Genomic DNA, 26,644 nt, shown 5'->3' on the forward strand with positions numbered 1-26,644 from the left:
AAACCATTTCCGTCCTGTCATGATGATGAATGACAACGACCATCTTTGGCTCTTTCATTGACCTCTGTTCCACGAGGCTGCTGAGGGGAGGACGGCTCATAATAACGACTGGAATGGAACCAATAGAATCGCATCAAACACATGGAAGCCATATGTTTGATGTATTTGATACACTCATTCCACTCCAGCCATTACCACGAGCACATCCTCCCCTATTAATGTGTTAGCAACCTCCTGTTCTCATCAACCAATGGAAGAGTTCTACCAGGCTGCCCATTTACACATAAGGGGAAAAAGCAAACAGTTCTTATATCCTTAAAAGCCTTATAATGGCATGCATTGTTGCATGTATGGGACCCATATATAAACAAACACAGCATAGGAACAGAGAGTCACACATCCACAGGAAGTTACATGTTAAGGCAGACATATATATAGTAGCATGAACCAGCCAAAGCTCTCTGTTAAAGACTGACATTTTTAGATCTTTGACTGTGAGTACTGCTATTGCTATACTGTGTATTAAAGAGGAAAGGATGAGGAAGGGGAGTGGGGAGGAAGGAGGGAGAGGGGGAGAGAGGGAGGAAGAGAAAGAGAGAGTTCATTTGGTGAATGAGTGCCTGTGCAGCCAGGAGGCCAACCCATTGTCAAAATAAACCTGCTGGAGTTGAAATGCAGGTTGTTCCTTAAAAGTGCAATATGCAAAAATCGCCCCGGCATTTCCTGGTTGCTGAAATTCTAATGGTTCACCTAATTTCAGTTTGTGACAAAACAAGCAAATATAGTGTAAAGAATCATTGTTCCATCTAAACCGCTGTGAAATATATTTTCCATAACCAAAAATATTGTATTTTCAGCTATTTTATGCTGGTGTAGAAAAACGAAAGTAAAAGACAAAAACGAAACTTAAGAATGGGATGCATAGAAATAGTGCACATAGAACAGATCTACCCGCTTCTTAGACTTGATTTCAATGAGAATAACAGACCTATAACTCACATTTCTATGTGCATTTGGTGGGGTTGCAGCTTTAAGATTTATGAAGGTCTAGAGTTGAATCAATGTGTGCAGACCATCTGCCTCTGACTGAGAGACAGCACAGGCAGTGTGTGAAGACACAAGCCGTCAAAGGTTACCTGACTGACATAAATCTCAATTTACAGTTTTGCCCACAGACACTGAAAACACAAAACATATCCCACACACCAACTCAACGACTGCCAGCCTGCCATTCAATAAGTTATTTTGTCATAAAACAATACAAAGCAACACCTGTAGATGTGTGAGGTGGTCAATGCAAATAAGTATACTGGAGCAAAAAAAAGTATAAAATACAATAACACGTTTTATATCATTTGCCTGGTTGTGGACATAAATTCCACAGTTCACATACTGAAGAACTTCATTCAACTTCAGTCGGTCCTCCTCCTTGCTTTCCGCAACACCAGGCAGTACCTCCCCCGGTGTTGCCTTGTAACATGAACGAGCCGCACTTTGTTATTCCCTTTTTTTCTTCATCATGGACAAATCTCAGTGAAGATTGGAACGGCGTTCCATTGCGTTCCGTTTGTTTGATGCGCTGGCGATGATGGGACGCGGTCTTTCACTCACTGAATCATACCCGACTGGATGAAATACCGATTTATATATTAAAAGAGGCATTTTGCTGACTTCTGCATTTCTTGTCAAATGCTTGCAGGTATGAGTGTTTTGTTTACTCTCCATTTCAATCAGTTCACGTGTTAGGCAGGAATGTATAGACACAGGCCAGGCATTACTAATCAATGATCATCAGCTTCAATTTCGACTACAGTTGCATTATTTACTTTCCATTGTGATTTTCTATGGGTGATTAGACTACTATGACCATTCTGAGAAAATGTGATCGTTTTATCACCATTACGCTTCACACTATAGCCAATAGGCCTATGTACAGTATTTCCACTAAATCATCATCGTTTCCGTATTAATAAAATCATATTTCTGGTCAGGTTCATACCTATGTTCTTCTTTTATCAAGCAGTTTCTTTTGTAGTCTTGCTGCATTATAATAAAGATTTCGAAAGTCTATGACAATATTTATAGTTGGAAAACAAACATCAAATGGCCTTAGTTCCATTTTTCAATCATGGTATCATCAGGTGAAAGTGGGCTATTGTTGGGGCCCAACGTTAGTTAGGCTACTACTTGTCTGAATAAGCCAGTTGCCTATGCCACATAACTGTTCCAAACGTATAACGGACTTCACTACCAGCGGCATCTGCCGGTGAGACCGCTATTGCAAAGATAAGCCTTCAATAACGCTGAAGCAGTTTGTGATGACTGTTGGGGATAGAGCACCCTCTGCTGGCCTGAGCCCTCATTTTATACACCAGTCACCTATGTCTTTCTTTTAGCTCACTCTTCCCTCCTCTCTCCTCTGTTTCTTAGGCCCTGTTGGAGCAGTGTGATGGGCCCCATTCCCCTGTGTCTGCTGCTCTGTGCCCTGCCCCTGTGTGTTCCTGTCAGGGGGGGCCACGGTGACGATGATGATGATGATGATAAAGAGTATGGCTGGTCCGTGCAGAGTGTCCCGTTGATTCTGGACAGGCACACAGTGCATCTGCAGACTCCCAAATTTGGGGGGAAGGGTGAGGGGGCAGATGGGGAAGGGGAGGGGATGTGTGGGATAGAGTGTCGGAGCGCTCTCCCCCCTCCCGACCAGGCCACGGTGGAGAGCATGCTGGGATACGAGACGGTGTACGAAAACGGCACGCGCACGCACACCGATGTCATACTGCAGGGCCTGAATGAGACAACTTCACGCACACCCTCACACACTCGCAGGAAACGTCAGGTGTACGGCTTGGACGGGCGCTTTGTCATCTCAGACAGCCACTTTACCACCAACTACCCGTTCTCCACGGCGGTCCGCCTGTCCACAGGCTGCTCCGGGGTCCTGGTGTCTGCCAAACACATCTTGACGGCAGCCCACTGTGTCCACAACGGGAAGGACTACCTGCAGGGGGTCCACAGGCTGAAAGTCGGGGTCCTACAGCTAAAATCTAAACGAGGTAGGGGTGGGGGGAGGAGGGGGGGGGGGGAGGAGAGGTGGGAGGAGAGGAGGAGATGTGGAAAGGGTGGGAAAGGTGGAAGGAGAGGAAGAGGTTGGAGAAGAGGAGGAGGATGGGAATGGGATAGATGAAGAAGGACCGAGACAGGAGCAGAGACGGAGAGGAGGGAGGCGGAGAGGAATGAAGGGAAAGGGGGAGATACAGAACGCGGTTGATGGGGAGACCGGAGCAGAGGGAGGTGAAGAAGGGAACACAGAGAAGGAGAGAAGAGAGGGAGGGGGTAGGCAGAGAACGAGAGGTAGCAGAAGTAGCCGTGTACAACGCAGCACAGAAACTAAAAAGCAGCCCTCCTTCCGCTGGACACGCGTGAAACAAATCCACATCCCCAAGGGTTGGATACACACAGGGGACGATGACACTAATGCCGTCACCCCTGACTATGACTACGCCCTCCTAGAGTTGAAACGGCCAATCAAACAGAAGCACATGGAGCTGGGGGTTGCGCCCGCTTCAAAGCCCCTCCCCTTGGGTCGCATCCACTTCTCAGGGTTTGACAATGAGCCAGAGGGAGGACAAACGGAGGGAGAGAGAGAAAAGGTGGTCTATCGCTTCTGTTCAGTGACGGAGGAGTCAGACGACCTGTTGTATCAGCACTGTGACGCCCAGCAGGGGGCGTCAGGTGCTGGCATATACATCCGGCTCAGACAGGAAGTGGAGGGGTCCAATAAGAGGAAGTGGCAGCGGAAGGTGATTGGAGTGTTCTCAGGGCACCGCTGGGTGGAAGGGGACCGGGGTGAAAAGAGGGATTATAATGTGGCGGTGAGGATCACTCCACCTAAATACGCTCAGATCTGCCACTGGATCCATGGGGATCCCAGCATGTGTGCGAAGGCCTGAGAAGCCAGGGATCTGCTGGATCTGTCAGACCGATCAGAGGAAGAAACAAATGATCATCTAGCACTTTTCACTGAGACCTCAAAGTGCTGAAATGGTGGTCAACGAACTATCAAATGGCCAGCACAGACAGATCAGATGGAATAGGATTTTGGAATATGGGATGATTTTCATGCTCCGGTCAATCAAACAGATTCCTATCCAGAATGCCCAAAAATTATTTTGAGGTCTCAAAATTCTATGGTGCTCTCCGAACACTAACAGGCTTTTCAGTCTTATATGTCTTTATGTGTTGCTTCCAAGAAATGACCATTGTGCACGTAATACGGGGGCTAAGATTAATTCCATTGGTGCTTATTTTTATCATCTCTGCATGATTCATAGTTTTGCTATCTGGCTTAAATGTAAATGTGTCTTTTGTTGAGTATTTCCTAAATATAAATTTAGCTTGTTAAAAATAATCTGTATTTCTTTATATTAAAGCCTACCATTGAATACCCAAAAAATGTGTGATGGACTGAACATCAAGCATGAATGACAACAGTGAAGACATCAGTGTATTTGAATTTTATTGGATCTCAATGGGACTCACATGCAAGTGGGGGAGATGAGAGGAGTGATGCCATCCAAGAACCAAACAACACTGCCTTCAACCAAATATATAGCAAACATTGTTATCCACATTATTGTATATGATACGTTTTATGTATCTTTTTCTTTCTCAACACATTAAGATAGTCACTTTGGAAGAAAAACGACACATGGAACATCCAGTGTATATCTGAACACTTTACAGCCAATTAGTTCGCAACACCCCTGGAGTGTTGCTACAGGGGACGATACAACCGTACTGATCACTGCACCACAATGACCTTGTGGAAGTGTCCCAATAATGTTTACAAACATTTCCTTGTCTCATTCACTCCATGACCACTGATAGGTGTAAGGACTGCATTGTTTCCACCAACTGCCTTTCACCTATCGATTCAATTCAGATAATTGGCCGTTAAGGAAAGGAGACAAGTATGTTTTGATTTTTAAAAGTATTTGGATGCAGCCCAGATCAACTTCACTTGACATGCTTAAATGCAGTACCACTTCACACCAATAGGGAGTGCAACAGTAAACACTGGGACTGAGTTTGCATTCAATACTGCCTTCAAATACAGATAGGGAGATACTGTACAAGGGAAAGGATCGTTTTTGAATCTTCTTGCATTTTTTTTCAATCTTACAATTCATAGACATAATTAAAATATATGATACATTTTCTCTCAAAATAAAGACTAAAGAAATATATGTATAATCTATCATTTAAAATGTTCAAAAACGCATATGTCAATTTGAACATAGTCAACAAATTTTGCATGTAACACACAATAAAAAAAACAGACAAAATAAAAACAAAAATGAATTGAATGTAAAATGGAAGTTGTCATATGATTCGTCATCTCGTAAACCCAGATTTGTGATGATACATATTTCAATATTCATCAATATACACCCAAAGAACTGTATAAGAGGCTGGATGGATCAATGAATGGAGAGAAGTACAACTAAGTGTTGAATAACATCAGCAACACAGCTCAGTACAGAATTTGATTGGACAGCAAGGGAGGGGATAGGGCAGGGATTGGCCAGTGAGGTTTACACACACCGAACACAGTCCACGGTTAACAACACATTCCAACTCAGCTCTTTCAGGGAGTACCAGAATGATTCAAAATACAATATAATTTTTTATGTTACATTTTTTGTCTTAATTTAAGTAAAGGATAACATTGAAGTACACTCACACAGACATACACATTTTTGTTTTCTGTATTTATGATTCACATCCACGGTTTGTGCTAAAACATCAGACAGAGAGGGAGGGCGGGGTTACGGGGAAGTCAGAGGGCAGGGGTCGTAATGCTGATGGTTGACTGGCTGAAGGGACTTGGGCGTGACAGGAAGGCGGGGAGTGCACACATCCACATCCATAGAGCTCCAGACACAATGACAACCTCTGGAGAGGAGAGAGAGAGTTGATTACCACAATGTTATTCTGAAACTCTCTCTTTTCATTGCATTGTGTGTATGTAGTTTGGTGCCACTGTGAGAGAGAGAACCCTACCTTGAAGGGTTAGAGGGGTTTACATGAAGTCCTTGATGTTGAGGTCATCCAGGGCATTCTTGGGGGGTGGAGGCCTCCTCGGACTCCCGGCCATCCCTGGAGATCCCATCTGTCACAGGAAACACTGTGTCATGGAATAGGTGTGTGTGTGTGTGTGTGTGTGTGTGTGTGTGTGTGTGTGTCTTACTGGTGCTCCTGGGGTTGCAGGGGCTCCAAAGCCTGTCCTAACCATCGGCATCATGGGAGCTCCAGCCCCGACCGCTCCACCCTGAGACAGAGAGAGGAGACAGTCAGACGCTATGGCAGCTACTATCTCTCACAGTGGCACCAAACTACATGGGCCACCTAATGGGGTCATTGGCCATCTTAGGTGCTCCTAATGGTCCTAGACCGAGGGCGGGGTGGTCTTACCATGCTGAATCCTTGGTTAGACCCCATAAAAGAAGGGGACCCCATTGGAACGTTCTAGGGGTGTGGAGGGGGGAAGAGGAGGTGGGATGTTACTACACTACATACAACACAGGCACAACAAAGACAACACTGCAACAGCAAACACACAGACATATCATTGACACACACACACAACACAGACAAAGACATCATTAAAAGAGATTCAACACAGAGAGAGAGAGAGAGATCACATAGAAAACCTAGCCTCTAAAATCAGGTTCAGGTGATTTGCTCAAGCAGAAGCATTTGAAGAGCACAGGGTCAATTATAGGAACACATGATCAGGCAGACCAGTTTAATCAGCAACTAAATATCAGATTTTTATATCAGTAGTGAGGCTTTGGCTAAATTAACAGCTGAAGCCATGGGGTAATACAGCAACTATAGACCCTATAGCGAAAGCTTTTTGGCCAAGTGAAGCAATGGTAAGTGCAGCATATTAAATTATGAAGCTAAAGTGATCGAAATGTGACTGTTTTGTAGTGTGTTTCATTTGGACCCTAGGAAGAGGAGCTGTTGCTAAAGAAAGCCAATGGGGATGGAAATAAAGATATATGCAGATGAGCAGGGCATTTCGGGGTCAGCGAAGGGTCATGTGGTTTGCTCGAGGTCAGAACCATAAGAGAAGAAACGGGAAGTGGTTTTCCAAGCAGCTCCTTAGTTTGGGACAAACATCAGCCCTCCCAGAGCTCTCCAGGGGTTATTCCCAATCCAACCCCTAGTTTTCCCACAAAATGTTCACCCCTTTTAAACCGAACGCCAAACTCCAAATTTCCATTTTCCCAGTGTTGTGATTGGACCACCCTGAAGAGTCAGAGAGGAACGGCGCGTGTAATTGGTTCCATTCCATGCCTGTCACTGCCATGTCGCTGCACTCCATGCTATTTGAACCAGACAACATTTACCATGGGAGCGCCCCAACTGGGAGGAGCTACCTGAGGAGTTGACCAGCCTCCCATCGTGTTCTCCCCCCTGCGGAAAAGATGTCAATTAGTCAGTAAGCCAAAAGAAAAAGAGAAAGAAAAGACAGCTATAGCCTCCCAACCTTTTAAAATGTAAAGCTCATTGAGCACATGGAAAATGCTATGTGATTGTAATCCATGGCATTAAGTGACATTTCGACACACAAATAGACACAGACTCAAAACAGGAAAACTTACGGTTTTTGGCTCCCCATTCCCAGATCTGAGAGAGAGAAAATAAGACATTGGACAATTAATATTTCCCAGTCACAGAATAATGTCCGTTCAGTATCTTATCACATTTGTAAGTACTATGAAACATGATGTACCGCCACTCTAATGACAATGTACCTAGCAGCGGTATGTAACTCCCATGTAAATTCATGTCTATGCATAGGTGGGCAGCACCATGATTCTGAAATGCTTCAGGCCAATTAGAGGTCACTGTCCTGCGTCTGCTCAGAGACTTACTGCTAGCCATGCTAGCCATGGTGGCGTCCAGGTCTCCTCCCATAGGTTTGACTGGAGACGAGGCTGCCCCGGCCTGGGGCGTCATAGAAGGCATCAACACATCCCCTAGACCATCAAACGCTACAGGAGACACGAGGAGGGGGGAGAGAGAGATAGCAATGGGGAGGGGGGAGAAGAGGATGGAGAGGGGGAGAGAGAAAAGGGAGAGAGAGAAAGGGGTGAGAGAGAGAGAGGGAAAGGGGAGAGTGAGAGAGAGAGAGAGAGAGAGAGAGAGAGAGAGGGAGAGAGTGAGAGAGAGCGAGAGAAAGAGGGTGAGAGACAGGTTTAGATCAAACAGCCACAATAATCCTCTCAGATCATAACAGGAGGGGTCCTCCTTACGAGTGGGATTACCATGATAACATATTGATACGGTCTCCATGTCAACAGTGATCAGAGACGAGTATAGCAAGCCCTCGTACTGACACTCACTATGACTGTGAGGACATGTACTGTGCTTTCACACACACACACACACACACACACACACACACACACACACACACACACACACACACACACACACACACACACACACACACACACACACACACACACACACACACAGTTTAAGTAATGCTCTCCATGTACATGTAATATCAATAAAGAGCATTTATATTTTGTTTACTTAACACTACTCAATAGTGTTACACTCTTGTGGTGTTATCTACAACCTAAAAGGTTTCTTCGGCTGTCCCCATAGAATAACCCTTTGAAAAAACATTTTTGGTTCCAGGTTGAATCCTTTTGGTTTCCATGTAGAATCCTTTCCACAGAGGGTTCTACATGGAACCAAAAAGGGTTCTCCTATGGGGACAGCCGAATAACCCTTTTGGAACCCTTTTTTCTACGAGTGTAGTATCTTATTAGCTAGATTGTTTGAGATAGGGTATCACCCTCTGTATCTAGGTGACAGTTAGGATGCAGCCTCTGCTCTAGAGTGAGAAAGCACTGCAGCCTAGCCAGTACAAAGCTAAATGGGCATTGTGATGTGAGCATCTCACACATTGTATATATTAAGCATCTGTCAGAGCAGAGGGAACAGAACAGCAGCAGTGGCTCTCCTACTGCAATGCAGCAATGCACTGTGGGAAACCAGCACATCAATGGGCCAGAACACTCACCCAATCAGAGTGCAGGAAGCAAGCAATGAGCCAGCCCCAGAGCCAGATGGAGAGAGGGTGGAGAGAGAAGAGAGAACGAGAGGATAGAGAGTGTGAGAGCGAGTGATTGAGAGCGAGAGACAAAGTGCAGAAGGACAAAAAGGGGGAGGGAGAGGATGGAAGGGTAAGAAGAAAGGGAGAGAGTAGTGAAGGGAAAAATAATGGAGTGAGTTAGATGACAAATGTTGCAAGAGAAAGAGAGATGGAGGAGAAAGAGTTAAGCCTTAAGCAGAAGTATTTGCAGATCGTCAGTAACATAGCATGCAGGCTAGTGACAGCCATGACCATGAAACAGGGAACATTGCCACGGTAACCCAGTTACCAGGGTTACCAAGTGGCTGAGTGAAAAACACTCAGTTGTCTCACACTTAGTTGTCTCTCTCATCAACGGAGTGAGAGAGACAACTAAGGACAGAAGCTAGAACAATAATGACCATACAAAACAGCAGTATGCATGTGGAATGGCCATAAAACCAAGTTACATACAATCAGGACGTATTCATTCAGACAGACACATGTTCATATACATGTGTGCTGTCTGTTGTTACTAATACAAGTGTTATTAAATAAGTCAAATCAAGGAATGATCACTGTATACAAAATATGGATGTGAAATAACATATCTAGATTGTCAAAAATACACACACAATATGCTTTTAATATAGCCACTGTAACTGTATAATGTCAGATATATTTGTTAATGTGGTTACATATTACAGTACAATGGAAAATATTATGTGGTACAGTTGAAGTCGGAAGTTTACATACACTTAGGTTGGAGTCATTAAAACTCGTTTTTCAACCACTCTACAAATGTCTTGTTAACAAACTATAGTTTTGGCAAGTCGGTTAGGACATCTACTTTGTGCATGATACAAGTAATTTTTCCAATAATTGTTTACAGACAGATTATCTCACTTATAATTCACTGTATCACAATTCCAGTGGGTCAGAAGTTTACATACACTAAGTTGACTGTGCCTTTAAACAGCTTGGAAAATTACAGAAAATGATGTCATGGCTTTAGAAGCTTCTGATAGGCTAATTGACATCATTTTAGTCAATTGGAGGTGTACCTGTGGATGTATTTCAAGGCCTACCTTCAAGCTCAGTGCTTCTTCGCTTGACATCATGGGAAAATCAAAAGAAATCAGCCAAGGGGACTGATGCACTTCACAAAATACACTGTGTGCACAATTATTAGGCAAGTCAGTATTTTGACCATATCATCATTATTATGCATATTTCCCAACTCTAAGCTGTATAAACTGGAATGCTTATTGGATTTAAGCATATCAGGTGATGTGTATTTGTGTAATGAGGGAGGGTGTGGCCTAAGGAGATCAACAGCCTATATCAAGGTGTGTATAATTATTAGGCATCTTCTTTTCCTCAGGCAAAATGGGCCAAAGAAAGAGGTTTAACTGACTCTGAAAAGTCAAAAATGTTAAAAAGTATTTCAGAGGAATGCAGCACTCTTGAAATTGCTAAGATATTGAGGCGTGATCACAGAACAATCAAATGATTTGTTGCAAATAGTCAACAAGGTCGCAAGAACAGTGTTGAGAAAAAAAGACGAAATTAACTGCCAAAGATTTGAGAAGAATCAAACGTGAAGCTACCAGGAACCCGTTATCCTCCAGTGCTGTCATATTCCAGAACTGCAACCTACCTGGAGTGCCCAGAAGTACAAGGTGTTCAGTGCTCAGAGACATGGCCAAGGTAAGGCAGGCTGAAACCCGACCACCACTGAACAAGACACATAAGTTGAAACGTCAAGACTGGGCCAAGAAATATCTGAAGACAGATTTTTCAAAGGTTTTATGGACTGATGAGATGAGTGACTCTTGACGGACCAGATGATGGGCCCGTGGCTGGATCAGTAACGGGCGCGGAGCTCCACTTCGACTCAGACGCCAGCAAGGTAGAGGTGGGGTACTGGTATGGGGTGGTATTATTAAAGATGAGCTAGTTGGACCTTTTTGGGTTGAAGATGGACTCAAACTCAACTCCCAAACATACTGCCAGTTTTTAGAAGACACTTTCTTCAAGCAGTGGTACAGGAAAAATTCTGCATCTTTCAAGAAGACCATGATTTTTATGCAGGACAATGCTCCATCGCATGCATCGAAGTACTCCATTGCGTGGCTAGCCAGTAAAGGCCTTAAAGATGAAAGAATAATGACATGGCCCCCCTTCCCCACCTGACCTAAACCCTATTGAGAACTTGTGGTCCCTTCTTAAACGGACGATTTACGGTGAAGGAAAACAGTACACCTCTCTGACCAGTGTCTGGGAGGCTGTGGTTGCTGCTGCACAAAACGTTGATGGTCAACAGATCAAGAAACTGACAGACTCCATGGATGGAAGGCTTATGACTGTTATTGAAAAGAAGGGTGGCTATATTGGTCACAGATTATTTTTTTTTAAATGTCAGAAATGTTTATTTATACATTTTGAGTTGTTTGTTTATTATTCTCACTTTAACAGATGAAAATAAACAAGTGAGATGGGGAATTTTTCATTTTTCATTTAGTTGCATAATAATTCTGCACACTAATAGTTGCCCAATAATTGTGCACACACAGATATTCTCCAAAGAAAGCCAAGACCTCACTTTTACTTTCTTAAATATTAAGGTTTGAGGTTTATTAACATTTTGGATTGACCGAGAGCGCTGTAGTTGTTAAATAATAAAATTAATCCTCAAACATACAACTTGCCTAATAATTGTGCACACAGTGTAGATGGCCTCATGAGGAAGGAAAATTATGTGGAAATATTGAAGCAGCATCTCAAGACATCAGTCAGGAAGTTAAAGCTTGGTCGCAAATGGGTCTTCCAAATGGACAATGACACCAAGCATACTTCCAAACTTGTGGCAAAATGGCTTAAGGACAACAAAGTCAAGGTATTGGAGTGGCTAGCACAAAGCCCTGACCTCAATCCTATAGAAAATTTGTGGGCAGAACTGAAAAAGGATGTGTGAGCAAGAAGGCCTACAAACCTGACTCAGTTACATCAGCTCTGTCAGGAGGAATGGGCCAAAATTCACCCAACTTATTATGGAAAGCTTGTGGTAGGCTTCCCGAAATGTTTGACCCCAGTTAAACAATTTAAAGGCAATGCTACCAAATACTAATTGATTGTATGTAAAGTTCTGACCCACTGGGAATGTGATGAAAGAAATAAATGCTGAAATAAATCATTCTCTCTACTATTCTATTATTCTGACATTTCACATTCTTAAAATAAAGTGGTGATCCTAACTGACGTAAAACAGGGAATTTTTACTAGGATTAAATGTCAGGAATTGTAAAAAAAAACTGAGTTTAAATATATTTGCCCAAGGTGTATGTAAACTTCTGACTTCAACTGTATATTTAAGCAATAATGCCCGAAGGTATGTGGTATATGACCAATATTCCATGGCTAAGGTCTGTTCTTTAAGCACGACTCAACGTGGAGTGCCTGGATACAGTCCTTATCCCCCGAGATGCCTTATTGCTATTATAAACTGGTTACCAACGGAATTAGAAGAGTAAAAATAAATGTTTTGTCATACAGTCTGATATAACACGGCTTTCAGCCAATCAGCATTCAGGTTTTGAACCATCCAGGTTAAAATTACTGTTATGTGTCTTGCATACAATGTGAATGGGTCATGCCTGGTGCGTGTGTCATGCATGGTGGGTGTGTCGTGCATCGGTAGGTACGTTACCTGCCATCAGCTCAGCACCAGAGGCAGCTGCAGGGGCAGCAGGCTTGGTCTCTCCACCAGTGGAGTCTGATGGGTCAAACCAAACCAAGCCAAGCCAAACCAAACCATACCAGGCCAAGGTGGGCCAAGCCATTAGCAGTGCAGCATGAGGGCAGAGAAGGGTTAAGAAGTCAGCCTTCCGCTCCACACTAGGAACGCCAAACAGATAGAGCAGCGTTATCACTGCCAGATAGGACAGTAGACATACACAGGTATACACACATACAGTACACACCAATAGAAACTAATTTGATCCCAATATGCTGTGGCAAGTCTACATCTAAACTCAGCAAAAAAAGAAACATCCCTTTTGCAGGACCTTGTCTTTCAAAGATAATTCGTAAAAATTGAAATAACTTCACAGAGGCGGCGGCAGGTAGCCTGGTGGTTAGAGTGTTGGACTAGTAACCGAAAGGTTACAAGATTGAATCCCTGAGCTGACAAGGTAAAAATCTGTTGTTCTGCCCCTGAACAAGGCAGTTAACTGACTGTTCCCCGGTAGGCTCACTGAAAATAAGAATTTGTTCTTAACTGACTTGCCTAGTTAAATAAAGGTAAAATTAATTAAAAACATCTTCATTGTAAAGGGTTTAAACACTGTTTCCCATGCTTGTTCCATGAACATGCACCTGTGGAACGGTTGTTAAGACACTAATAATTTACAGACGGTAGGAAATTAAGGTCACAGCTATGAAAACTTAGGACACTAAAAGAGGCCTTTCTGCGGGCTCTGAAAAACACCAAAAGAAAGATGCCCAGGCTCCCTGCTCATCTGTGTGAACGTGCCTTAAGCATGCTGCAAGGAGGCATGAGGACTGCAGATGTGGCCAGGGCAATAAGTTGCAATGTCCGTACTGTGAGACGCCTAAGACAGTGCTGCAGGGAGACAGGACGGACAGCTGATCGTCCTCGCAGTGGCAGACCACGTGTAACAACACCTGCACAGGATCGGTACATCCGAACATCACACCTGCGGGACAGGTACAGGATGGCAACTACAACTGCCTGAGTTACACCAGGAACGCACAATCCCTCCATCAGTGCTCAGACTGTCCGCAATAGGCTGTGAGAGGCTGGACTGAGGGCTTGTAGGCCTGTTGTAAGGCAGGTCCTCACCAGATATCACCTGCAACAACGTCGCCTATGGGCACAAACCCACCGTTGCTGGACCAGACAGGACTGGCAAAAAGTGCTCTTCACTGACGAGTCACGGTTTTGTCTCACCAGGGGTGATGGTCGGATTCGCGTTTATTGTCGAAGGAATGAGCATTAGACCGAGGCCTGTACTCTGGAGCGGGATCTATTTGGAGTGGAGGGTCCGTCATGGTCTGGGACAATGTGTCACAGCATCATCGGACTGAGCTTGTTGACTTTGCAACCAGTCACAACATTTTGCGTTACAGGGAAGACATCCTCCTCCCTCATGTGGTACTCTTCCTGCAGGCTCATCCTGACATGACCCTCCAGCATGACAATGCCACCAGCCATACTGCTCGTTCTGTGCGGGATTTCCTGTAAGACAGGATTGAGCACGTCTGGGACCTTTTGGATCGGCGGTTGAGGGCTAGGGCCATTCCCCCCAGTAATGTCAGAAAACTTGCAGGTACCTTGGTGGAAGAATGGGGTAACATCTCACAGCAAGAACTGGCAAATCTGGTGCAGTCCATGAGGAGGAGATGCACTGCAGTACTTAATGCAGCTGGTGGCCACACCAGATACTGACTGTTACTTTTGATTTTGACCCTCCCTTTGTTCAGGGACACATTATTCAATTTCTGTTAGTCACATGTCTGTGGAACTTGTTCAGTTTATGTCTCAGTTGTTGAATCTTGTTATGTTCATACAAATATTTACATATGTTAAGTTTGCTGAAAATAAACGCAGTTGACAGTGAGAGGACGTTTCTTTTTTTGCTGAGTTTACTTAGCAACACAAACTCAATATGCTCTAGAGAAGATTATGGGTCATCAAAAATGAGAAATGTTGATGAAGGTGAATGACATGATAAAAATAATCAATTAAATAATCAAATAATAAATCAAAATGATGGATTTTTTGCTCAAGAGAGATATTTTTTCACAAAGGCCACTCGTGAAGACAGTCAACCTGCAGCAAGGGGCATAGTGAGGGGGGGGGCAGGGTGTACAGTTACCCACCCCCAAACAGGTCCATGATCACCCCCTTGTCCATTGGGGGGGCTGAGGAGAGGGGGGTAGGGGAGGAGAAGGCATCTGTTATAAGGGGAGGGTAGAGGAGGATTAGATTGGTACACAATCAGTATCCCTGAAATACAATAATTCACATATAGAAACAGCACTCCAAACACATGCTGAGAAAGACAACAAGGTTTTAATTTATAATACATAAACACACTGAGACCAAAAGTAGAGTGGAGTAAAAGAGAGAGAGAGAGAGAGTTAGAAGCTGAGGCCCTGCTCAATAGCCTGTAGCAGACCCAGAGGAAACCATTCACAATTCCTTTTCTTCACTGATCAAGGACAACAAGATAACCGATGGAGAGAAATAAGATGGAGAATGGAGGAGAGGGGAAAAGAGGGCAAAGGGAAAGAGGGAGAGGGGAGGAGAGTAGCAAGGAGGAGAGCAGTGAGATGACGCTAGTCTGGGTACCTGCTCCAAACATGTCAACACTGGGGGCAAGGTCTGCTTTGGTGAAGCTTGGATCTGGCATGGAATCAAACATAGCTACAGGGCAAAAAAACACCCACCCCCACACACACACAGAGAGATGAGTACAGCAGAGTACAAACACTGATTAATTAGATTAACAATTGTGATTGAAAGTCAATGCAGGAGCAGAGAGGCAGCAGAATGCATCCAAGCTGAAAGGTAGCAGAGGAACAGAAACATGTGCAAGTTAGCCTCACAAAGAGAAAAGGACACCCAGGAAAAATGCAGTCGACTGAAAAAACGCAGAAGAGGAGAGGACATGGATGCAGAGTAGAGGACAGGGACGAAAGGGGACAAAAGCAAAGGTTAAGAAGTACCACACACACGTGCATAAACATTTACCACTCAAGAGGTCTATCGATGGGGGTGGTGGAGGGATAGGTGCTGTGATGATGGATGAGGGGGCAGAAGGGGGCGCCACTGAGTTAAAGCAGTTGTTCTCCATAGGCATCATGGCAAACAGGTCCAGCCCTGGGCCTACTGCATCTGAGCTACCACCAGAGGGGGCAAAGGGGTCTTTGGGAGGAGAGAACAGGGGGAAGGGATGACAAGAGAAGATGAGGATGTTACGCAATGACCACAACACAGTGTAAAACGAAGAGCTATATTCTGTTCAATAGGGAAGAGGAGTAGCTGCATTTGTCTGAGATTCTGAGGGAGAAGATACAAGCTCAGTTAGGAATTCACAGCTCCATATTCTTTAGGAACACACAGTAAATGTAAAAACGATGAAGTACTGTATATGATCAAGAGATAATCTGGAAATATGCATGTCTGATGAAAAATTATAGGAAAAGAGCATGATTTGTGAAGAGGTGTAGCAGGAAACATCTTTGAAAAAACAATATTAGTAGTATTCATCCTCTCTCATTATACTCTCTGGTATCCCAATAACCAGTGGTGTAAAGTACTTAAGTAAATATACTTTTTGGGGTATCGGTACTTTACCATTTATATTTTTATCAACTTCTACTTCACTACATTCCTGAAAAAAACTATGTAATTTTTACTCCCTACATTTTCCCTGACACCCAAAAGTCCTTGTTACATTTTGACAGGAAAATGGTCCGATTCACACACTTATCAAGAGAACATCCATGGTCATCCGTACTACCTCTGATCTGGTGGACTCACTAAACACAAATGCTTGATTTGTAAATTATGTCTGAGTGTTGGAGTGTGCCTCTGGTGATCCGTCAATAATTTAAAAAAATAACATTGTGCCGACTGGATTGCTTAAAATAAGGAATTTGAAATGGTTTATACTTTTACTTTTGATACTTAAGTACATTTTAGCAATTCCATTTACTTGTAATACTTACAGTTGAAGTCGGAAGTTTACATACACCTTAGCCAAATACATTTAAACTCAGTTTTTCACAATTCCTGACATTTAATCATAGTAAATATTCCATGTCTTAGGTCAGTTAGGATCACCACTTTATTTTAAGAATGTGAAATGTCAGAATAATAGTAGAGAAAATTATTAATTTTAGCTTTTATTTCTTTCATCACATTCCCAGTGGGTCAGAAGTTTACATACACTCAATTAGTATTTGGTAGCATTGCCTTTAAATTGTTTAACTTGGGTCAAACGTTTAACGTAGCCTTCCACAAGCTTCCCACAATAAGTTGGGTGAATTTTGGCCCATTCCTCCTGACAGAGCTTGTGTAACTGAGTCAGGTTTGTAGGCCTCTTGCTCGCACACACTTTTTCAGTTCTGCCCACAAATGTTCTATAGGATTGAGGTCGGGGCTTTGTGATGGCCACTCCAATACCTTGACTTTGTTGTCCTTAAGCCATTTTGCCACAACTTTGGAAGTATGCTTGGGGGCATTGTTAATTTGGAAGACCCATTTGCGACCAAGCTTTAACTTCCTGACTGATGGCTTGTATTGTTGCTTCAATATATCCACATAATTTTCTTTCCTCATGATCCCATCTATTTTGTGAAGTGCACCAGTCCCTCCTGCAGCAAAGCACCCCCACAACATGATGCTGCCACCCCCTTGCTTCATGGATGAGATGGTGTTCTTCAGCTTGCAAGCGTCCCACTTTTTCCTCCAAACATAACGATGGTCATTATGGCCAAAAAGTTCCTTTTTTGTTTCATCAGACCAGAGGACATTTCTCCAAAAAGTACGATCTTTGTCCCCATGTGCAGTTGCAAACCGTAATCTGTTTTTTTATGGCGGTTTTGGAGCAGTGGCTTCTTCCTTGCTGAGCGGCCTTTCAGGTTATGTCGATATAGGACTCGTTTCATCTTCACAAGGTCCTTTGCTGTTGTTCTGGGATTGATTTGCACTTTTCGCACCAAAGTACGTGTCACGCCCTGATCATAGTGAGCCTTTTATTCTCTATGCTGGTTAGGTCGGGGTGTGACTAGGGTGGGTTATCTAGGTTGTTTTATGTCTATGTTGGCCTGGTATGGTTCCCAATCAGAGGCAGCTGTTTATCGTTGTCTCTGATTGTGGATCATGTTTAGGCAGCCATTTGCCCACTGGGTTTTGTGGGATCTTGTTTTGAGTTAGTGCATGTAGCACCTGTGATGTTACGGTTAGTTGTTTGTTTCCTTTTGTTTTGTAAGTTTCACTAAATAAAATTATGTGGAACTCAAAGCACGCTGCGCCTTGGTCCGTCTCTCCACACAACCGTGACGGAAGATCCCACCACAACAGGACCAAGCAGCGTGCCCAGGAGGAGATGGCATCCTGGGCTTTGGAGGAGATCGAGCAGAAAATATCCTGGACTTGGGAGGAAATCATGTCAGGACACGAAAGCCTGCTGTGGAAGCAGACGCAAGGAGAGAAGGGAGGACAGCGACGACGCCGGGGTTCGCGGCCACGTAGAGAGCCCAAAAGACAGCCCAATTTTTTTTTGGGGGGGGGGGGGGCACACGGGGTGGTTGGCGGAGCCGAGGGGTGAACCAGTGACAACCTGGGAGGAGGTAGAGAGATTATCAGTCGACCCAGGGAGAGTGCCAAAGCCCGCCTGGGAGTCAATGGAACAGTGCGAGGAGGGATACCGGAGAATGGAGTTGGCGAGGAATATGCGGCAATGCAGGCGTTTGGAGGAGCGTGTCACCAGTCCGGTGAAATCTGTGCCGGTCCCACGCATCAGGTCTCCAGTGCGCCTCCCCAGTCCGGTACGTCCTGTGTCTCCTCCTCGTACTCGCCCTGAAGTACATGTCCCCAGTCTGGTACGTCCTGTGCCTGCTCCCCGCACTTGCACTGATGTACACCTCCACAGCCCAGTACGTCCTGTGCTAGCTCCCAACACTCGCCGTGCGAAGTGTGTCATTGTTCCGGTACAAGTTGTGCAGTACAGTCCGGAACCTCCTGCGACGGTCCACAGTCCGGAACCTCCTGCGACGGTCCAGAGGCCAGAGCCTTCCTCTGCGACGATGCCCAGTCCAGGCACGGCGTCCAGTCCAGCTCCAGGGCCGGAGCTTTTCTCTGCGCCGGTGCTCAGTCCAAGCACGGCGTCCAGTCCCGCTCCGAGGCCGGAGCCTTCCTCTGCGCCGGTGCTCAGTCCAGGCACGGCGTCCAGTTCCGCTCCAAGGCCGGAGCCTTCCTCTGTGTCGGGGCCCGGTCCAGGCACGGCGGCCAACTCAGCTCCATGGCCGGAGACTTCCTCGGCGCTGGTGCCCAGTCCGGGTGCGGTGTCCAACCCAGCTCCATGACCGGGGCCCTTCTCCGCGCCGATGCTCAGTCCGGGCACAGTGTTCTACCCAGCTCCATGGCCGGACCCGTGGTCTGGGCGGGGGCAAAGACCCGCACCAGAGCCGCCACCGACACTAGTATCCCCCCCTACCCTCCCCAGTTGGTTTCAGGTTTTGCGTCCAGAGTCCGCACCTTTGGGGGGGCTACTGTCACGCCCTGACCATAGAGAGCCTTTTTTATTCTCCATTTTGGTTAGGTCGGGGTGTGACTAGGGGTGTGTTCCTATCTAGGTTGTCTAGTTCTATGTTGGCCTGGTATGGTTCCCAATCAGAGGCAGCTGTTTATCGTTGTCTCTGATTGGGGATCATATTTAGGCAGCCATTTCCCCACTGGTTTTTGTGGGATCTTGTTAATGTGGAGTTGCCTGTGAGCACTCCATAGCTTCACGCGTTCGTTGCTCTTTATTGTTTTTGTGAGTTTAATTTAATAAAGATGTGAAACTCTACGTACGCTGCGCCTTCCTGAGTGGTATGATGGCTGCGTGCTCCCCTGCGTGCTCCCCTTCAGGCATTTGGAAATTGCTCCCAAGGATGAACCAGACTTGTGGAGGTCTACAATTTTTTTCTGGGGTCTTGGCTGATTTCTTTTGATTTTCCCATGATGACAAACAAAGAGGCACTGAGGTTGAAGGTAGGCCTTGAAATACATCCACAGGTACATCTCCAATTGACTCAAATGATGTCAATTAGCCTATCAGAAGCTTCTAAAGCCATGACATCATTTTCTGGAATTTTCCAAGCTGTTTAAAGGCACAGTCAACTTAGTGTATGTTAACTTCTTACCCACTGGAATCGTGGTACATTGAAATGTAAGTGAAATAATCTGTCTGTAAACAATTGTTGGAAAAATTACTTGTGTCATGCACAAAGTAGATGTCCGAACCGACTTGCCAAAACTATAGTTTGTTTACAAGAAATTTGTGGAGTGGTTGAAAAATGAGTTTTAATGACTCCAACCTAAGTGTATGTAAACTTCCAACTTCAACTGTAAGTATATTTCAAACCGAATACTTTTAGACAAGTACTATTTTACTGGGTGACTTTCACTTTTACCTGAGTCATTTTCTATTAAGGTATATTTACCCTTACTCAAGTAAAAGTATAATGGTGCCGGAAGGGATGGCTGCCGTTTTACGGGTTCCAAACCAACTGTGCTATTTAGTTAGTTTTTTCGCATTGTTGCAACTCATTTTGTACATAATGTTGCTACTACCATTTCTTATGACCGAAAAGAGCTTCTGGACATCAGAACAGCGATTACTCACCTCGCTCTTGGCAAAGGTTTTTCTTTAATGAGTCTAACGCGAAGGATATACTGCTTTGCAGGGTGCCTTGTAAGAATTTGCAGCTGAGTAGGTAAACCACCACTACCCTCCGTATTATTGACCAACGTGCAATCATTGGAAAACAAACTGGACGATCTACGAGTAAGACTATCCTACCAACGGGACATTAAAATCTGTAATATCTTATGTTTCCCCGAGATGTGGCTGAATGACGACACGGATAATAAATAGCTGGCTGGCTTCTCTGTGCATCGGCACGACAGAGCAGTTACATCTGGTAAGACGAGAGGCGGGGGTGTGCGTTTGTTTGTCAATAACTGCTGGTTCGCCATGTTTAATATTAAATAAGTCTCGAGGTATTGATAGACCAAACTATGTACCTAGAGAGTTGTCATCTATATTATTTGTAGCCGTTTATTTACGTCCACAAACTGATGCTGGCACTAAGACCACACTCAATGAGATGTATAAGGCCATAAGCAAACAAGAAAATGCTCATCCAGAAGTGGCACCCCAGGTGGCCAGCGACTTTAATCAGGCAAATTTAAATCCGCAACCAGAGATGGGGAAAAAAACTCTAGACCACCTTTACTCACACACAGAGATGCATACAAAGCTCTCCCTCGCCCACCATTTGGCAAATCTGACCATAATTCTATACTCCTGATTCCTGCGTACAAGCAAAAACTAAAGCAGGAATGGCCAGTAACTCCCTCAACACGGAAGTGGTCAGATGACGCTACGCTACAGGGCTGTTTTGCTAGCACAGACTGGAATATGTTCCGGGATTCATCCAATGACATTGAGGAGTATACCACCTCAGTCACCAGCTTCATCAATAAGTGTATTGACGACGGCATCCCCACTGTGACCGTACGTACATTTCCCAACCAGAAGCCATGGATTACAGGCAACATCCGCACCGAGCTAAAGGCTAGAGCTGCCGCTTTCAAGGAGCGGGACACTAATCTGGACGCATATAAGAAATCCTGCTATGCCCTCAGACAAACCATCAAACAGGCACTAAGATTGAATCCTACTACACCAGCTCTGACGCTCGTCGGATGTGGCAAGGCTTGAAAAATATTATGGACTACAAAGGAAAACCCATCCGTGAGCCGCCCAGTGACACAACCCTACCAGATGAGCTAAATGCCTTTTATGATCGCATCAAGGCAAGCAACACTGAAGCATGCATGAGAGCACCAGCTGTTCCGGATGACTGTGTGATCACAGTCTCCATAGCCGATGTGAGCAAGACCTTTAAAACAGGACAACATTCACAAAGCCGTGGCGCCAGACGGATTACCAGGACGTGTACTCAAAGCATGCGCGGACCAACTGGCAAATGTCTTCACTGACATTTTCAACCTCTCCCTGACCGAGTCAGTAATACTTACATGTTTCAAACAGACCACCATAGTCCCTGTTCCCAAGAAAGCGAAGGTAACCTGCCTAAATGATTACCGCCCTGTAGCACTCACATCTGTAGCCATGAAGAGCTTTGAAAGGCTGGTCATGGCTCACATCGACACCATCATGCCTGAAACCCTAGACCCACTCCAATTCGCATATCGCCCCAACAGATACACAGATGACACAGTCACACTCCACACTGCCCTTTCCCAGCTGGACAAAAGGAACACCTATGTGAGAATGCTGTTCATTGACTACAGCTCAGCGTTCAACTCCATAGTGCCCACATAGCTCATCACTAAGCTAAGGACCCTGGGACTAAACACCTCCCTCTGCAACTGGATCCTGGCCGCCCTCAGGTGGTAAGGGTAGGCAACAACACATCTGCCACGCTGATCCTCAACACTGGGGCCCCTCAGGGGTGCGTGCTCAGTCCCCTCCAGTACTCCCTGTTCATCCACGACTGTGTGGCCAAGCACGACTCCAACATCATCATTAAGTTTAGTAGTGGAGCGGGTCGAGAGTTTCAAGTTCCTTTGTGTCCACATCACCAACAAACTATCATGGTCCAAACACACCAAGACCGTTTTGAAGAGGGCACAACAACACCCTTTCCTCCTCAAGAGACTGAAAAGATTTGGCATGGGTCCCCAGATCCTCAAAATGTTCTACAGCTGCACCATCGAGAGCATCCTGTCCATTTGCATAACCGCCTGGTATGGCAACTGCTCGGCATCTGACCGTTAGGCGCTACAGAGGGTAGTGCGTACGGCCCAGTACATCACTGGGTCCAAGCTTCCTGACATCCAAGACCTATATACTAGGTGGTGTCAGAGGAAAGCCCAAAAATTGTCAGAGACTCCAGTCACCCAAGTCATAGACTGTTTTGCAACCGCATGGCAAGCGATACCGGATCACCAAGTCTAGGACCAAAAGGCTCCTTAACTGCTTCTACCCCCAAGCCATAAGACTGTTGATCAAATTAATAAAATGGCCACCCGGATTATTTACATTGACAACCCCCCTGCCCCTTTGTTTTTACACTGCTGCTACTGGCTGTTTATTATGTATGCATAGTCACTTTACAAATTACCTCGACAAACCTGTACCCCGCACATTGACCCGGTACCGGTACCCCCTGTATATAGCCTCGTTATTGTTATGTCATTTTCTCGTGTTACTTTTTTTTAAACTTTAGTTTGTTTAGTAAATATTTCCTCAACTCTATTTCTTGAACTGCATTGTTGGTTAAGGGCTTGTAAGTAAGCATTTCACGGTAGATCTACACCATTTATATTCGGTGCATGTGACAAATAAAATTTGATTTGACAATTGAGTACTTTTTCCACCACTGCCAATAACACACCAGATTTACAGAGTGTAACCAAGGAGCTTGCAAAAGCATTTTGGATAGAGTTTACCGAAGGAAAGGAAGCCCCAGGCGAAATCTAGCATGTATCGGTCAACCACTGTTCTCATAGCAACTTCAGCACCAATCTCCATGGTAACAACATCAGCCATGCCTAAAAACAACCAGCAGCATCACATCTCTAGGGAAACTAGCTACACCCGCCCACAACAATGGAATCAACACACTCGCCATACACAAAAGCAAATATACAAATGGATGCACCGAGCACTGGAACACAGCCAAACACACACATGAACAATTACACAAATATACACACAGTCATTTACACAGACAGACGCCACACAGTCACATATATACACATGTCCTGTAACCCACCGGCAGCAACGTCGGCAGCTGGGGTTGGCGTGGAGGCCGGAGCTCCGCCCTCAGCAGAGGCATCAGATGTGGGAACAGGGGTCGAAAATGCATCTGATAGCCAACACACACACACACAGATGACAGAGAGAGAAGTAGAGAGAACAGGGAAAAGAAACATAAGCCAGAGATAATAAGTCAGTCAAGGAACTTCAGAAAAGGAAGGTCAAGAAGCCAGAGTTTAGAAATAGAGTAGAGTTTAGAAATACTACTTTTTACTTTATTAAGGTATTTCATGTACTTAATACCCAGTATGGTACTATACTGTAGATTAAATACTTATGTCATGTCAGGTATACAATATTTAATATATTTGATTAATGTACAAATTGAGTTTAGTTACAAAACATTTACTCTGTGGCATGAGTGATTGACAGGTGAAGGGGTGAATGAGAATACAGACAGGAGGCACAGCAGAGTGTACGGAAGGTAGGCTTTAGCTACAACTAAACTATAAAGCAGTAACTAGGTATTTTACACTACATAACTGGACAAGCATGGCACAGAGTGAACCCAGAAACAAAGCGAGTTTCCCCAACTCGGTCCTGCCCCCCCACAACCTAAAGGTGCCCCCCCCCCCCCCCCCCCCCGCAGCATGTTAAGGTTTTCGCCCTAGCACTATACACCCGATTCAAATAACCAACTCATCATCACGTTTAGATTATTTGAATCAGCTGTGTAGTTCTAGGGCAAAAACCAAAACATGTACCCAGGGAGGAACCCAGGTCTGAGTTTGGGGAACCCGGTCTTAGGCGGTAATAAAGAACGTGACTGATTGATAGATTGGCTTTTCTCTGAAGTTGAGGAAAAGCTTTTGGACTATCAAACAAAAAGAAGCATGTGAAAAATGTATGAGTAGCATGTCTGTGTGTGTCTACAAGTGTGAGCATGCTTGTCTCTGTGTGTATATGTACAGAATGCATACCAGTATGTGTATATACGTGTTGACTGACATGTTCTGACATGTTCTGCAAACATGGTGTGTTTGTTTTGGGGTATCTGTGTCACTGTGTGTATATGCATGTAGAGAACACTGTATGTTCTGTGTGCATGTGGCGGGTTGGTTTGGGTTGAGCTGTCCAGCAGAGATTCTGTTGTAGAGAATCCTCCAGAAGCCCACTAACCTCCCAGCAGATCCATATTCGTCGCGCCGGGGGTGGGGGCGGCGGCCGCACTAGGGGGAGGAGCCAGAGAGACTCCTGGCTCCGCAGCTGCAGGGGTGGACGTTACACCAGCGGCAGAGGGGACGGGTTCTACAGCTAGGGTGGAGTCAGGAAGCATGGACTCGCCCATTTCTGCAGGTACCCAAAAGGTGTACCAACCAACCCCAAAACAAGGTACCAAAACAACCCCATGAATCAACCCAAAATACCCCATAGGATCCAAAGCAACCAAAAAAAATCCCATTTAAAAGAAACGAAGGTACCAAATCAATCCAATTTCAAAAAAACAACCATCCCATTAGAACCAAAGCAACCAAAAACATAAAGTCCCCGTATGAACCAAAACCAATAAGGAAATGCGGGGGAGGGAAAGAAAGGAGAAAGAGAGAAAGAAAGGAAGAGAAAGAGACTGCTTCCTTAGACTAGAGCAACACTGTGAAACACAGTGGGCGATCTAGAGGAACTGACACATACTGTTAACACACTAGAGAGGTTAATACCAGAAGCACTGTGGGATAGCACTCACCTGATCCAAGGAGGTCTGTGGCAGCATCCCCAGAAGAGCAAAAATGCAATTACATGACTGTTAATTAGATAATGTAACTACGTTTTCATTAATAATCAAGCTATGTATCACGTTTTGATGTGGGACATTACCTCCCCAGGATGTAGGAGCTGCTGAGGCTCCTACTGACGGACCAGAGGAGGAGAGAGGGTCCAGATCTAAGAGAGAACTAGAGCGAGACAGAAGGGTGGAGACAGATGGAGAAATGGTGGCAGAGAGAGAGAGGATGAAAGGGAAAATACAGTCTCCCTTATTCACCATTTTATGACATAAAAATGGAACAGATAGAATCCTAAAATGCAAAAACTGAGGAAATCGCTGAGGAGATTATGTAAATGCTGCGGTAGGTAGAGGAAGTGGACACTCACTCGGTGGCTTCTTCAGGTGGCGGCGCTATGGTGGGCACGGCGGCTGCAGATTTGGCGGGGGTGGAGGTCGGGGACACGTTATTGGTAGGGGACCCCTGGAATACAGAGAGAGAAATGCCTATTTGTATCCATGTGTTGACATATGAGCAGAAACAGAAAGGCGGTGAAAATCATGTTTAATCTTCCACTCACCTTTGTTGGAGACCTGAAAGAGAAAGGGAATAGTTAATATGACAATTTCATCACAGCTAGATATCACCTTTCAGAGCTGAAATCATATACATTGAAATTACTTATTTTCATGACTTTACAATAAATTCATCTGTCAGACCCCAAAGAAAGTGTTTATGCTCACCCTTCACTGTGATCCCCAATGATGAACAGAAAGGAACAAAGAGAGAATAACTATTAAAGTAAAAGATAATAACAGAAAACTGTATTCAGAACACTATTGTGCTGGGACAGTACAGAGCCCAAGTTATGAGTTTCCCTCTAGTTTTTCTCACCCTGTCATTTCTCATGTACTATTTTCTCTGTGTAAAGACACCTATGAAGACATTTCCACATTTTTAGCTCTTTCAGAAATGGGTTGGTTAGAATCAGTGTCCCCTTACCCCTTCTTCCCCTCCAAACTGTTCATGTGTGTCTCCAGAGACTCCAGGATGCTGCTGGGAGCCTGAGGAGAGAAGAGAGAACCAATCAGAAACACAGTAACTGCAGGTTTATGGCACGAACTTCCTCA

At 44.8% G+C, this 26,644-nt stretch overlaps 2 protein-coding genes and 1 long non-coding RNA gene across 9 annotated transcripts in view; 1 reads left to right on the plus strand and 2 right to left on the minus strand.

Moving 5' to 3' along the window:
• The first annotated feature begins 1,451 nt into the window (after positions 1 to 1,451).
• On the plus strand, positions 1,452 to 4,453 carry LOC115147179 (serine protease 23). The gene is made up of 3 exons (XM_029689641.1): positions 1,452 to 1,699; positions 2,431 to 3,059; positions 3,100 to 4,453. The coding sequence occupies exons 2-3, from the start codon at positions 2,450 to 2,452 to the stop codon at positions 3,948 to 3,950; spliced, it is 1,461 nt and encodes a 486-aa protein (XP_029545501.1). The 5' UTR covers positions 1,452 to 1,699; positions 2,431 to 2,449; the 3' UTR covers positions 3,951 to 4,453.
• A 46-nt stretch (positions 4,454 to 4,499) lies between these two features.
• Positions 4,500 to 26,644, minus strand: part of LOC115191509 (clathrin coat assembly protein AP180) — a 60,953-nt gene continuing 38,808 nt past the window's right edge. For 2 of the 7 annotated variants that reach the window (XM_029749324.1, XM_029749320.1), the window contains exons 10-25: positions 26,517 to 26,578; positions 26,258 to 26,263; positions 26,095 to 26,107; positions 25,903 to 25,997; positions 25,627 to 25,703; positions 25,496 to 25,510; positions 24,931 to 25,101; positions 23,768 to 23,860; positions 12,870 to 12,935; positions 7,947 to 8,066; positions 7,674 to 7,698; positions 7,419 to 7,485; positions 6,475 to 6,528; positions 6,251 to 6,331; positions 6,064 to 6,172; positions 4,500 to 5,955 (exon numbers count right to left, since the gene is read on the minus strand). In XM_029749324.1, the coding sequence (XP_029605184.1) occupies positions 6,083 to 6,172; positions 6,251 to 6,331; positions 6,475 to 6,528; positions 7,419 to 7,485; positions 7,674 to 7,698; positions 7,947 to 8,066; positions 12,870 to 12,935; positions 23,768 to 23,860; positions 24,931 to 25,101; positions 25,496 to 25,510; positions 25,627 to 25,703; positions 25,903 to 25,997; positions 26,095 to 26,107; positions 26,258 to 26,263; positions 26,517 to 26,578 (1,035 nt within the window). In that variant the 3' untranslated portion in view covers positions 4,500 to 5,955; positions 6,064 to 6,082. The remainder of the gene's footprint in view (positions 5,956 to 6,063; positions 6,173 to 6,250; positions 6,332 to 6,474; positions 6,529 to 7,418; positions 7,486 to 7,673; positions 7,699 to 7,946; positions 8,067 to 12,869; positions 12,936 to 23,767; positions 23,861 to 24,930; positions 25,102 to 25,495; positions 25,511 to 25,626; positions 25,704 to 25,902; positions 25,998 to 26,094; positions 26,108 to 26,257; positions 26,264 to 26,516; positions 26,579 to 26,644) is intronic. The other 5 variants (XM_029749332.1, XM_029749335.1, XM_029749350.1 and 2 more) reach the window with 5 other exon arrangements.
• On the minus strand, positions 15,045 to 16,027 carry LOC115191572 (uncharacterized). Its single transcript, XR_003877740.1, has 3 exons — positions 15,939 to 16,027; positions 15,537 to 15,611; positions 15,045 to 15,139 (listed from the first exon to the last, which is right to left on the minus strand). It is a non-coding gene; the product is annotated as an uncharacterized LOC115191572 (long non-coding RNA).

This window comes from Salmo trutta, chromosome 1 (assembly GCF_901001165.1).
Source record: "Salmo trutta chromosome 1, fSalTru1.1, whole genome shotgun sequence".
In the NCBI taxonomy this organism is placed as follows: Eukaryota; Metazoa; Chordata; class Actinopteri; order Salmoniformes; family Salmonidae; genus Salmo; species Salmo trutta.